The 13,338-nt window shown below is 37.4% G+C and overlaps 1 protein-coding gene across 1 annotated transcript; it reads left to right on the top strand.

Moving 5' to 3' along the window:
- The first annotated feature begins 3,021 nt into the window (after positions 1-3,021).
- Positions 3,022-13,119, top strand: cflara (CASP8 and FADD-like apoptosis regulator a). Its single transcript, XM_027010496.2, has 11 exons — positions 3,022-3,227; positions 6,693-6,965; positions 7,070-7,542; positions 8,008-8,113; positions 8,543-8,675; positions 8,904-8,950; positions 9,203-9,248; positions 9,454-9,506; positions 9,859-9,937; positions 11,016-11,514; positions 11,642-13,119. The coding sequence occupies exons 3-11, from the start codon at positions 7,241-7,243 to the stop codon at positions 11,766-11,768; spliced, it is 1,392 nt and encodes a 463-aa protein (XP_026866297.1). The 5' UTR covers positions 3,022-3,227; positions 6,693-6,965; positions 7,070-7,240; the 3' UTR covers positions 11,769-13,119.
- The last annotated feature ends 219 nt before the right edge of the window (positions 13,120-13,338 follow it).

The raw sequence follows: 13,338 nt of genomic DNA, 5'->3' as shown, positions 1-13,338 counted from the left end.
TTGCCAAAATGCTTATTTGCTATGGCACTGTAAATTAGCTGCTGAATGAAATGTTGCATTCAATTTATTTTGTGACTTTCTGAAACCAGCGAACAAAATCTAAGAACAACCCATAAATTAGGAGTGTCATCAGCACTCCAAACATGCCTCACTTTCCAGCCGGCATTACCGAGGTGACCTTTGACATCTGACATTATGCTATGCAAAACTACTGAACGTAGGGAACTTTAATTCACCAATTTCTAACACTGGTTAATGATCATAATTCAACTAATTTATTCCTCATACTGCATGGACAGTGTAAATCTGATGAGAGCACAGATGTTTTTATACTAGCATTTTCATCCTTGCTGTATTCTTAGAAACTGCAGGTGGCAGTAGATTGACATACCCCTTAAAAAATCAGTAAAAGTTAACAAAAGTCTGACAAATGTCACACACCAGTTATCGTTGTCCAGCTTCTCAGTACTCTGGAAGAACTGTGTAAATGCTGCTAAGCAAATAAAACTAAAGGGAAGACGTTGTGTTTGTCTGTTCTTGGCTTTAACAGACCTATCCTGTATGTTTCAGTCGAAAACCTAGTGCAGCATGTACTGTCCTGCCTACAAAAGCAGAGTATCAGAAAGCACTAAAATGTAAAAAAAGACCTGCAAACTGCAGCACTTTTTTAAAGTTTTAGTTAATTGCTCCTGTTCTCTTGTTTCCACTCAGATGGCATCTGAAGGGGAGGTGGAATAAGGTTTTGCGCAATAATAAGAATTTTATTATACTTACAGCAAGAGTTGGTTTCCAAAATTAAATTCCTCATTCAATGTTATAGTAGTAGAGTAGCTGTTGAGGAGGCCATCCAAGGTCAGAGTGCAAACCACCAGGGTTGCATCACTGCTAGTGACATGAAGTGTGTAGATTACTGGAGACAGAGCCTCTGCCTCAAACACCAATGCAGGAACGGTAAGCAAATTATGAAATACTAATTTCCTTAACAATTAACATTTTACATCAAAAATATGAAGCGCATGTTGCAATATTTTGCTTACACCCGATGTTCTTAATCCTGGTCCACTGCCATGCATGTGGTATTTTCCTTGTTATAACCCAGTTCACTTCAGGAAGGGCTGGATAATTAGTTACATCAGAGGTGTTGGGAGCAGGGGAGATTCTAAAATGTACAAAGCCGTGGTATTCCCAGATCTGGACCGAGAAACACTGGTTTACAGGCCTTATCTCCCACTGGAATTGTAATAGATGAAGTATTTCTGTTAACGAGTACACCATTTATTCTCATTGTACATATTCATGTATAGTAAAACATTTTTATAATACTTTGGAATAAAACACATTATATACTGAATTATTTGCCAAGCATATTAAAGCCCCCTTTTTTGTGAAAGTCCATTACCACTACAAGAGGGTGGTGTCCACATGTAACATATGTAAATGAGTAATTACACCCAGTTAGGGCTGCAAAATACAAATGCGTATAAAGGAGCTTACTGTGGTTGGGAAGTATAATGGTTGCGCCATTACCTCAAACACCGGCTTAGGGCACTGTGTGTCTTAAAGAGAAAATCAAGTACAGTCAGAAGCTCTAAATATGTGAACACACTAAACAAAGACCTGATACATAGATAAGATTAAGCTACATACCTGGAGTGAGACCCTCTAATACAAGCAAAATGCAGGCCTGGAATACTAGAATTCATCCCCTCCTGATACTTGTACATTGTGCCACAAGGACACTTGTGGATACAGCTGAAAATGAAAAGGATAAACTGTGCATCACTATTACTAATGCTGGAAACCATTAAACAGTTTTCAAAGAAAGTAAGGTTATGCTAAGTCATTTTTGCTCATGAGCATGGACTTGCTTAAAGGAACCCTTTCTATGGGCTATGGGTTCCATGAAATATTTTTCGACTGGTGTAAGATGTTTGGTGAATTCCTTTTCTTTGCGATTACATAAATTACTTGTCAAAGATACAGTATTTTTTCCCTCATAGATATACTTTGCCATACTGTCAATTTTTGGTATCCTTGGTGGGTAAATTTGACTATGACTTTTAACTCTTACATTCTCTTCAGTCTTTCCTTTTGTTGTCATGGGTGTGAAAGACTGTTTGTAAAAGTCTCCAGTTTGAAATGTTTGAAATGTTTGAAATGTTTGAAATGTTTGAACAAGAACAGGAGAGCCTGTCCTTCACACAAGGTGTGCTACACAACTCTCCCCAACCTCTTGTAATAGGAAGGGTTTCTTTTGTCAACAATTCACACTCAAAGCACAAAGTTTTTTTGAATTCTCCAAACTATCTTCCCTCAACCATTTCCGTTAAAACATTTTCATTAACTTGCTTCTATTCTCGTTGGTAGGAGCCCACCAAACATGTGAGCACACTGCTAACATGGGGTAGGTAAGTGTGTGGGCACTTGCTGGTTTAAGGTGCAGATACTTGAAGGTAGAAGCAAATGTGGGCATTTGCTATCTGCTGGTTAAGCTTCTTTTATAAAGCTTGGATGCTGAAAACAGTAAAGGAATGTTCTGTCAACCTGGAAGAAGGGCACTAAGATGAGTAATATTGATGTATAGCAAAGGGAGAACTCACACTTTTGAGCCTGAATAATTTTCCTTAATTTTTCAACCCAAAACACGATTACAACCTTGACTATACAGGAGTGGTACAAAATTAATAACACTGTTTTAAACTGAGTAAGCGTAAATATGTTACCTAAAGTGAAGATTAAAGAAAGTTAAAGTGTACAGCACTGATCGAATACAATGTCTTTAAATAGACTCGCTTGCTAATTACATTTAGTGGTACAGACTCAACACGTAGCAAATATAAGTTACTTTGGTACTATATTTTCTAACTAAACTACAACTAACTATAAGTTGTGCTATATCTAAATTAAACAAACCTTTGTTATGGGTCGTGAATGACGTAATGACGGTTAACAAACCGGCAGCTGATTGGTTAATATAAAGCGATTGACAACACAAATCTTCTGCGTGATTGGCTGCAGCCCTTTAGTGGCAGCAGCTACTCCTGCTCTCTGATATTTTCGATATCAATTCTTTAATATCATAAGCGAAAGTTGTCTTAAATGTCTTGAATGGACTTCCTACAAATCCTACCGCTGAATGAGCCATATTTTTTATCCTGACTTTCCCTGCTGGGCGATGGGCGTATCCGGTCATTTTATTTCCTTCTACGTTTCGTTTTGGACTGAAGGTAAAACGTTTACAGTAACTACGTTTTTAGATTAACATTATACCATTTCAGGGATTATGAATTGAACTGTAAAGCAACAGACAATTGAAATACCATACACTGTTATTAGAAAGCATTCAAACATTTTACGATGCATGAAGTTTCATTTACGCAAGTAAATGCCGAAATTTCGTCGAGTAAAGCAGTAGCCTATAGCAGGTCTCTGTGCTGGGATTACATGTTTGACCGGTTTGCAAAGCCTATACCGTTTTTAAAAAGTCCTTATTTATTATGCAACGTAGTTCTGCATTATATCCGCTTGACCGTTTGATGGCGACATCGATTCAAACGATGCAAACCGAAAAACAGGAAGACCAACAATAACGACAATTACAAACAGAATAGATAAAATTGAGCTTGTATCACATACAGAACAGATGAACAGACTGCATTACATTTTTCCATTGGAAAGTGAAATGCCTACGTCGTCACATTTTTAGCTTGCCATTGACTTTATTGCTGTATTTTGCCCCCCAGTGGAATCATAGAGACTAGCTCGTTTTGAGACGTTTCAGTTTAATTACGTATTTTAGTGTCAAGCTATAGTAAATCGGCGGAAGAAGGATGAGAGAATGACAGAAAAATGAAAACTAGGTTGTCTCGGTGAACATGAGGACTTGTCTTGACCGTGTTGTGGGCTACATTGTCCACGAGAGTCAGAATTCATGGCCTTAAGTATAATAATAACGGGAGAGTTGCTTAACCCTTCTTTAACACTTTTTTTTCTCCTCCTGAGGTGTAAACAGACCTGGTCGCACAAACTAGATATCTTTACCTTTAAATGTAAACATGAACACCGACATAGGTCTTTATATATATTTTTCACAACAAAAACAACTTTATGCAGTAGCACTGAACCTCAATAGTTATACTTTAATATGCTTTTAAATTATTAAATAATAGATAAACAGTTATCTAAGGACTGGGATATTTGTAAATTGTGTGATGGAAACATTACAGTGTTATAGTTTATTTCCATTTTTATTAATTTGTTTTCAATTAAACAACTTATATATATTTTATATATATTTAAACAACTTATATATATATATATATATATATATATATATTTATATATATATATATATATATATATATATATATATATATAAAGAACAAATAGTATTGTAAAATAATTATTAGGATTGTTCTTCTAATATAACACTGGGGTCCTGGGCAGGTGTTGTCTCCCTTCAATGTAGGGTTAGGGTCAGGGTTAGGGTCAGGGTTATTGTTAGTTTTCATTGAGTTCCTGTCAGGTTGAGTTCGATCCACAGCACAAATGCATTGTATACATCCAAAATATAAAATACGCATCCAAAATATTATTTAAAAAACAACAACAACTATAGGCCAGTCTTTCTCTGGCATGTGTAGCTTCCAGTCAGCTTATGGAGGTTGGCCACATATTGTCTGACTGTAATCAAGGCTGATGTCATGCATATGCCTCCTCCGATATGGACAGCTGCATCATTGTGGAGTGTGCTCTGCTCATCTCCTTCACATTCTTATTTGGGGACAATAGGATACAGTGCTGCATGTGGAGGCGAATTGTGTCGGGAGAGCCCCGTACATTTGATTGCCACAAGTGCTGAAAAGAGCATGATGGCTCAGTCATCGCACAATGACTGTCAAAAGACTAACAGTTGATAGCATAACAGAAACAGCATTACTTTTCATGTGTCAGTTCTACCAGCCAACAACAGACATTCTTACATCCACTATGTTTTGCAGTTCAGCGCCTTTTTTCTGGAAACCACTACATTTTTTGCCTGAGAGTCAAATGTTTGCATGTTTGGTAACATATTATATATTATGTATTCACAAAAAATATATTGATTGTCTGCTATAAATATATTTACTGTATAACTGTCAAAAAAAGCATTCATTACAGTAAAAGTGTTATTACAGCAGGGACATGAAATTGCTGCCACTGATAAACAAAAAAAATCCAACATATGTGGCCTTTGGTCCCAAATGTTTAAAAGTAAAATATGAATTTATTTATTTATACACTACACAAATACAGTACAAATGCCACAGACATAGTTGCTGTAAGCATTTTGCATTCAGTCCGAAACAAAACAAGCAATTCTGCAGGACAAAACCAGCACTTGAGACTGTAGCACACATTGTGATATTTGTTCCTCTCTGACCTGGCATGTAAATCTTAGCCCTTTTCTGATGACGTTTCTTCCCCACCGACATGTTTTGTCCTGGTTAAACCTTGCCTAATCTACATAAATGAGTTTGGGGTCTGATTAGCATATAACTCCATGACTCCATGACAGAACTGTATGTCCTACTGTATGTACTCTAACACATGATTGCATGTGGAGTAGCACAGTCTAAAGCTCACTATAGTACAAGCCATAACAGATGTAGTAGAGAGACACAGACACCATACATAGACGTATTGGTGGATTTCCTTGACCTGCTCACTGTTCTTTTCAAAAGGAATGACCATACATACAATGTCATGCTCTTGGCCTTCACTAGGTTTTCCTCTTCCCCAGAGGGAGGAAGACATTGCATCCTTTAGAGGAACAAAAATATGACCAATGGCCTACAATTACTGTAGGACATAGCAACATAAAGAACAGATAAAGCCCTTGTGAAATGGATTGCTTAGCTGTTACCTGTTGGAAAAGCTTGTATGTACAGAAAATATAAGCATTTTAGAAACATGTTAACTGACTGCATATTCTGAGAGAACAACATGAATTGTGTTAATGGTATAGTCCACAACAGATAGCTGTTGTGCTGATTGTGTGTAGCGTTAAAACAGCATTAATAATTTGTGTCATCGGAACTTAATAAAATAGCTGCAAATTTTAAAAATGCCAATGTCATATCTTGATTTTTTACCTTACAACAGTGTATTAATAATATAGTTATAAAAAATCTAATAATATAGTTATAAAATAATATAGTTATAAAACATAGTTTTTAAGATATTTTGACTATATATTTTTGCAAGACATAGTATGCTAATTTCTTTAAACTGTTTTATGGGAAAGTGTTAGTATTCACTTTTGATATATAAAAGAATTTAAGAGGAAAGCTGCCAGTAATGATGCTAATCATTAATATCCATCAGTGACAATAGTAGTTCAAATCTGGAACTCATTTGGACAATATTGGTCAAAATCTTACATTAAACCAGCCAAACCAATACAAGCACATTTACAATTATACACAGGGTAATGGGGGTTCAGTGTTTGCCCAGGCTCTTATGAGCTGACTAATTTCCTTAGTGTAGTTATTCATTTTCATTTAGGTACATTTTTCTAAGCACTTAATTTTTCCAAATCCAAATGCTTGTTGTATCTTTATAGTAGAAATAAATTTCTATGACCCAGCCTATTTCTATGATTTGAAATTGATGGTCACTGTTATTGTTACTCACTTTTATCCTTTTGGCAGGTGTAATCAGCCAATGAAGTTTGTGTGGAATGCCAGAAGAGCAACTGATGTTTTCCCATAGAGCTACTGAGCTACTGTCAGACCTCTCTACACCATAACCAAGCTATTGTCAGACACTTTTACACCCTAACCATGCCATTGTAAGACCCCACTAAGTATTAATTCCAAAACACCCCTTCATCTTAACCAAGCTACTGTCAAACCCCTCTACACTGTAACCAAGCTACTGTAAGACCCAGTTTATTTCTATGACCCTACTCTACTGCTAAAAGGGTAAGTTTAAATCTAATTACATTGTGATGATGGTCACTTTTTACAATGTGATTTGAAATTGATGGTCACTGTTATTGTTACTCACTTTTTTTTTCTTTTGGCAGGTGTAATCAGCCGATGATGCTTGTGTTGAAAGCCAGAAGAGCAACTGAGGTTTTCCCATTGAGGCTGGATTCTTGTTGTTTATACTGCTACATCCACAGCACACAGAGGCTAAAATGGCTGAGGTTTCTCTAAACTAGTGTGACTGCAGCTCTCAAGGGCCAAATGGTGCAATGGCAGACAGGTTTTCTATACTGGTCAACAATGTGGCTGATGCCCTAAGCAAAGAGGAGTGTAGGACCCTGCTGTACCTGTGCTCTGACCTCCTTTCAGGGGAATGTGTGGAGGATTTTCCACTAGCTCTCCTCACATTAGCAACAAATACACATACAGGCCAGTCACAACCTGATGCCAACATCCTCATGGAACTCTTGTTTCAACTGAAACGCTTTGACATTCTGAAGAGGGTTCTAGGGACCAGTAAGCAAGAGGTGGAACAAAGGCTAAGAGATGGTGGTTTTCTTTCAAAATACAGGTAATTAATTCTGCTGTGCGTGTGTGTGTGTGTGTGTGTGTGTGTGTGTGTGTGTGTGTGTGTTTATATCAAAGGTTTAGAAGACCTTTATTGCGCCTGTAGCCTGATACTTTTGTTGAATGCTATATGATAATGCATATATGTGATATTACTAAGTAATGAAGAGATTGGGGAGTTCTGCATTTTGTTTGCTGTACAAATATGCTTTTGCTTAGCTGTAAAATAGCCAAGTGTTTCTTTATAAAGTTGTGGAACTGGAGACATTGGATAAAGTATCATGCGAGAATCTTGGGCTTGTAGAGCAATGTTTGAAGATCAGTCGTATGTCAGTTAAAGTGTATTTGGTGGCAGTTGTCCTAAGGCGGCCACCTCCAAATCATATCAATCCCCATATCAAGCATTAAAGGATAAATGGAGAAAACCAATCTGACACCAGAAGTGAAAACACAATCCATGTGTGTGCAGGGTTCTGATGATGGAGCTAGGTGAGAATCTGGATGCAGAAGAATTAAACTCGTTCATTTTCCTTATCAGAAGCACTGTGCCGAAAGGCATACTGGACCGAGCTAAAGTAAGAACCCACTACACATTAACCGAGCTACTCCAAGACCCCTCTACACTGTAACTGAACTATTGTCAGACCCCTATACATCGTAACCGAGCTACTGTCAGACCTCTCTACACCATAACCAAGCTATTGTCAGACGCCTTTACATCCTAACCATGCCACTATAAGACCCCACTAAGTATTAATTCCACAACTCCCCTTCACCTTAACCAAGATACTGTAAGACCCCTCTACACCAGAACTAAGGTACTTTCAGACTCCTCTACACCCTATCCAAGCTACTGTCAGACCCCTTTACTCCCACTGTAAGACCCCTCTACACCTTAAATGTGCCATTGTAAGACCATTGTACACTTTAACTGTGCCACTGTAAGAGCCCTGAACCAAGTAGCTTGTACTATCTGGTGATCCATGGAATTTTTCCTTTGGCAGAGTTTTCTTGATGTTGTTGTGGAACTGGAGAAGTTGGATGAAGTGTCATGTGAGAATCTTGGGCTTGTTGAAGAATGTTTGACGAACATCCGGAGAGTAGACCTGGCTAAAAGGGTCCAGCAGTTCCAGAGAGGTAGAAACTGCTGATTTAACACCACATATTTGACATATACTGTCCACAGATGCTCAGTGTTATTTGACTTCTGATTTTCTGTAGTTGTTATTATTTCTGCAGGCCTTGGGAAATAGCCTGATTTTAAAAACAGCATATAAACTTCACATGGGGCTTTAGTATTATGTTCCATTAACAAATTGTGCTGATAAATATGATAAGAAAGGTGGTGTTTTGTTTATGATATAGGTCAACATGTGCAAGTCTCCCAAAATCCAGAGCAGATTGGCACAAAGGTAAACATACATGCTCCAATGAACATGCTCAGTAATTTCTGAGTTCTTTTTGTGAGAGAGTATTGGTGGATATCCAATTATTGAAGATTATTTTTCAATTCTGAAAGAGAATGTGGGTGACTATTGGTAAAGCTGTAGTTGATCTCTCTGTAGTTATATTAATTGAAATCTTAAAATCTTACTTATCTCGAAACCTACCTTAACTTTAATTTTAATCCCTGTTTTGGTCTCTTTGTGTTTCTTCTACTGTAGTCTAGTCTTGGACTAAATCATAGCCAACAACAAGGACATGCTCAAGGTAGTAGGAGCTTCTTGCTTGATAAAGATCAAGAAAAATATTAATGAAAGGCATTGTGAATGTACATATTTTCAATAATTTTAGGAACACCTTAAAATTACTGCAACTTTTACATTTTTTCCAACATCATGTATAAACATAGTTAGAAATAGTTGTAGATAGAGAATTGTTTTTTTTTTAAATCCATTACAATGATTTTCTGCAGCATTTGAAACCCTGAAGACTTCAATACCTGAAAGTGGAATGCAGTACATACAGGTTTGTTGTCATTTTTTTTCTGTTTTTGTTTCTATCCCTGACCCAAACACCCTACACCCTAACTCCCTAAGGTGGGATTCACAGTTTTACAGTTTCAGTTTTTTCTGACCAAATTGCCCTTTGCTAATTATTTTCAAGTGGAGCAATGCATTGTGAGGCACTATTCAATTTAAGTTCAACTTGAAGCCATTAGTAACTAGCCTAGATCATATGTGTTCTTTTGTACACATGCAGCAAAGACTAGTTTTTGCAGTGGCAAATAATCTTGAACTTGATTAAACAAAACAATGGATGAAGACTGCATTGTTATATATGTTAGTGTTATCTCAAACTGGTTCTGTATGTATGCCAGGGCACTGGGGATGATTATAACATCAACTGTGAGCTCCGTGGGCTCTGTGTGATTATCGACTGTATTGGCTGTGATGGAGGTGAGTGTGTGAGGTTGTGTGTAGTGCTGGGATATTTAGCAGCAGTATGTAGTAGTTTACATTTTACTTGTTAAATGGTTAAGTATTGTTTCGTAGGCTCAGTTGTGTATTGCTAACAAAAGTCCAAAACACACATGTATTAATACGGGATTAATCCAGGATTGCACACATGTGCACAGGATTTAGTGTTAATGACTTGTGTCTATTTAAACCCCTGTCCGTGTGTGCTTCCTTTGTTGGTGATTGTCGCAACATGTGTTTAACCAGATTTGTGTAGCCGTAACGTTAGTTTGTCCCATGTCAAAGTGTAGGTGTTTATCGTTTAATGTGAAGTGTATAGTTTTGTTCATTGTGTGTGTTATAGGTGAGTGCCAGCGTTGTCTTAAATGTGGAATGTCAATAAATGTTCTGCACGAACGAGGAAGTCTGTGCGTCCTGCCACGTGCCCTGCGGCACTCAGGCCTGCAGCTTTGTTACACAAACAGAATGTATAATCCAGTTCTTTAACTAACTGAAACATTTTACAATTTACATTTTACTTTTTATGTATTAGTGTAGATATATATTTGTGTATATATTTATGGTAATAAATTATCAGATAGATTAATCATATATATAGTGTATGCATTTATGACTTACTAAATGTTTTAATTTTCTGTCCCCTGCATTTTTCCACAGTAGGCTACAACACTCACACGCACACATACACACACACACACACACACACACACACACACACACACACACACACACACACACACACACACATACACTTTTAATTGTTTGGGGCTTTCCACTCTGTTTGGAGATGCTACCCTCATTGTCTTTATGATAAATATGGTAAACAGCATTAAAAATTAAGGTTTGGGGACATTTAGAGATGTGTGTGTGTGTGTTTGTGTGTGTGTGTGTGTGTGTGTGTGTGTGTGTGTGTGTGTGTGTTTGTGTGTGTGTGTGTGTGTGTGTGTGTGTTGACAGAAATGCTAGAAACCAGTTTGGAGAGTATTTGAGTTTCTGGTTTTTTGACTGAATGAATGACTAAAAGTATTTCACCTTCCTGTGTTTACCTGTGTTTCAGTGTTGCTGAAGCACACATTTGAACAGCTTGGTTTTCAAGTGTTTCTGCACACCATGCTGACTGTGGAAGAAATGCATTCAGTGCTGAGGACAGTCAGCCAGCAAAGGGATCTCCAGTGGGCTGCTGCTTTTATCTGCTGCCTGTTGAGTCGTAGCTCAGACACCCACCTGCTGGCCACGGACCCCTGTGGCCCGGGCCTGCTGCTCACAGGCCTGTTGCAGCTGTTCAGCCCAGTGCAGTGCCCACTGTTGCGTGGCAAACCCAAGCTCTTCTTCACCCAGAGTTACATTGTAGCAGGGAACCAGTCAGGTCAAGGGCACAACGACCAGTATTTGGAAACAGATGCTATGCCAATTGGAGGTGTTCCCAGGCGGACTGCTGAGTGGGAAGATGTTCTGTGGAGCATGTGCAAGACAGGGGCGTGGCTACTAGAGAGACAGGACCACCAGTCATTTTACCTGCAAGCACTAAGCACTGCACTGCTCCAAGCACGCAGCAGGTAAGACATTACAAATAAAACAAATTAAGAGTTTATTCACTTACTGCTTATTGTGTGCACATTGTTTCATAAAATAAAATAAAAATTATGTTGATGAGTGATATTGTTCTGCACTTTTGTTTTCTAGGAGGCTTCATATATTGGACGCTCTTACAAAGATGAACAGAGACGTATACGAGCATAACCAGAAGAATCCAGATAAAACTTATAACATTACACTCAGCCACACACTACGGAAAAGTCTGTACCTGTAATGATAAATAGATAGAATGACAGATAGAACGATAGAATGATAGAATGTTAGATAGATAGATAGATAGATAGATAGATAGATAGATACATACATACATACATACATACATACATACATACTCACTTTATTGAATCCAAAGGAAATGTACCAACTAGTAGCATAGTACACAACAATAAAATATAGATAAGAAGCACACCAAAGTAGACACAAAAAAACAGAATGATATGGAATACCAGGTACCATCAGGTACCCTATTCCCCATATACAGAGAGTAAATGCACAGTGTACAGATTTACATATGTGTGCAAATAGGCGCTATTGCAATAGTAGTATATAGTCTAGATAAACTGTGTTCCAGGGCATTTAACTTCCCAAATGTCTTTGACAAGCTGTGAGGTATGCCTCCTATGATGGTGTATTAGGTACAGTACTCATTTTATATGCACAAAATAGGTATCTGTACAGTCCTATATGTACAGTACTCATATACACATATACTTACTATATGTACAGATATTTATACAGCAGCAGCCATATATATATACACACACACACACACACACACCATGGGGAACTACGATCAGCTGCCCACGATCAGGGTATTCTGACATGTTTGAGGGAGTTACTTAATGCTAAAAAGAGATGCCCCATATGTATTTATGTTTGACCATCATCCTCCCCTCCCATACACCCCCAATAGGAAGGGTTAAAGAGCCAGAGAGATGGCTCTTGTGAAAAAAGATCTACTAAATCTACTGGTTGAGCAGCTGTGTGACAGCATCCTCCTACCGAACTACCGATCTATCTATCTCTCTCTCTCTTATCCATGAAGTAGCAGTGCAGAGGAGCTTGTCATTGTCCATGAAGTGCACTCCATGAAGTGCAGTTTACACTTATGCACTACAGACCCTCTCCTTCTTAAGTTCAAATAAGCTGATTTAACTGCTCCCAGCTTGTATAACACTGCCAGATTTGTTTGTTTGTTTGCTTCTTATAATTTATTTTGATATATTTATTTACATCTTTGAAAGAATCTTAAGAATTGAATTTAAAATACGGCATACAGACATGAAAGATTTTCTGCATAAAGAAAAGGTACCTAAGAAAATAAATGAGTTAGGCAGTATTGTAGTTAAATTTCATTTTCTGAAATGGTGAACTTTTGTGTGTAGATATATACATCTATTTTTATGCAAGTCATATTTGGCAGCTAATATTAATCAGTGACTAATTATCAGCTATTAAATATCTGTTATGGTGTTTCTAACTTGTATCTAGTAGTTATAGCAGTAAGACCAAGTGTCTATTTTACCTTTTTATACATATTCAAAATAAAGGTAAACGTGAAGGTAGCACTCTGTTTACTATCTGATTTATCTGGTTTTATAGGCTTTATAGTTTGCTACTCTTTATAATTTTAACTAATAATTTTATACTTTTCATGGTATTCGGATTGTTGCATAGCAAGGTAACAATATAACTGTAAGGTATACAGTTATACAAGGTATGAGGCAGATCTCAAACACTTAGGGGAGTGACTTTATTGCAAGCAAATGCAGAATTGTAGTCTT

Source organism: Electrophorus electricus, chromosome 21 (genome assembly GCF_013358815.1).
Source record: "Electrophorus electricus isolate fEleEle1 chromosome 21, fEleEle1.pri, whole genome shotgun sequence".
Classification (NCBI taxonomy): domain Eukaryota; kingdom Metazoa; phylum Chordata; class Actinopteri; order Gymnotiformes; family Gymnotidae; genus Electrophorus; species Electrophorus electricus.
This window is presented reverse-complemented; position numbering and strand designations above follow the sequence as displayed.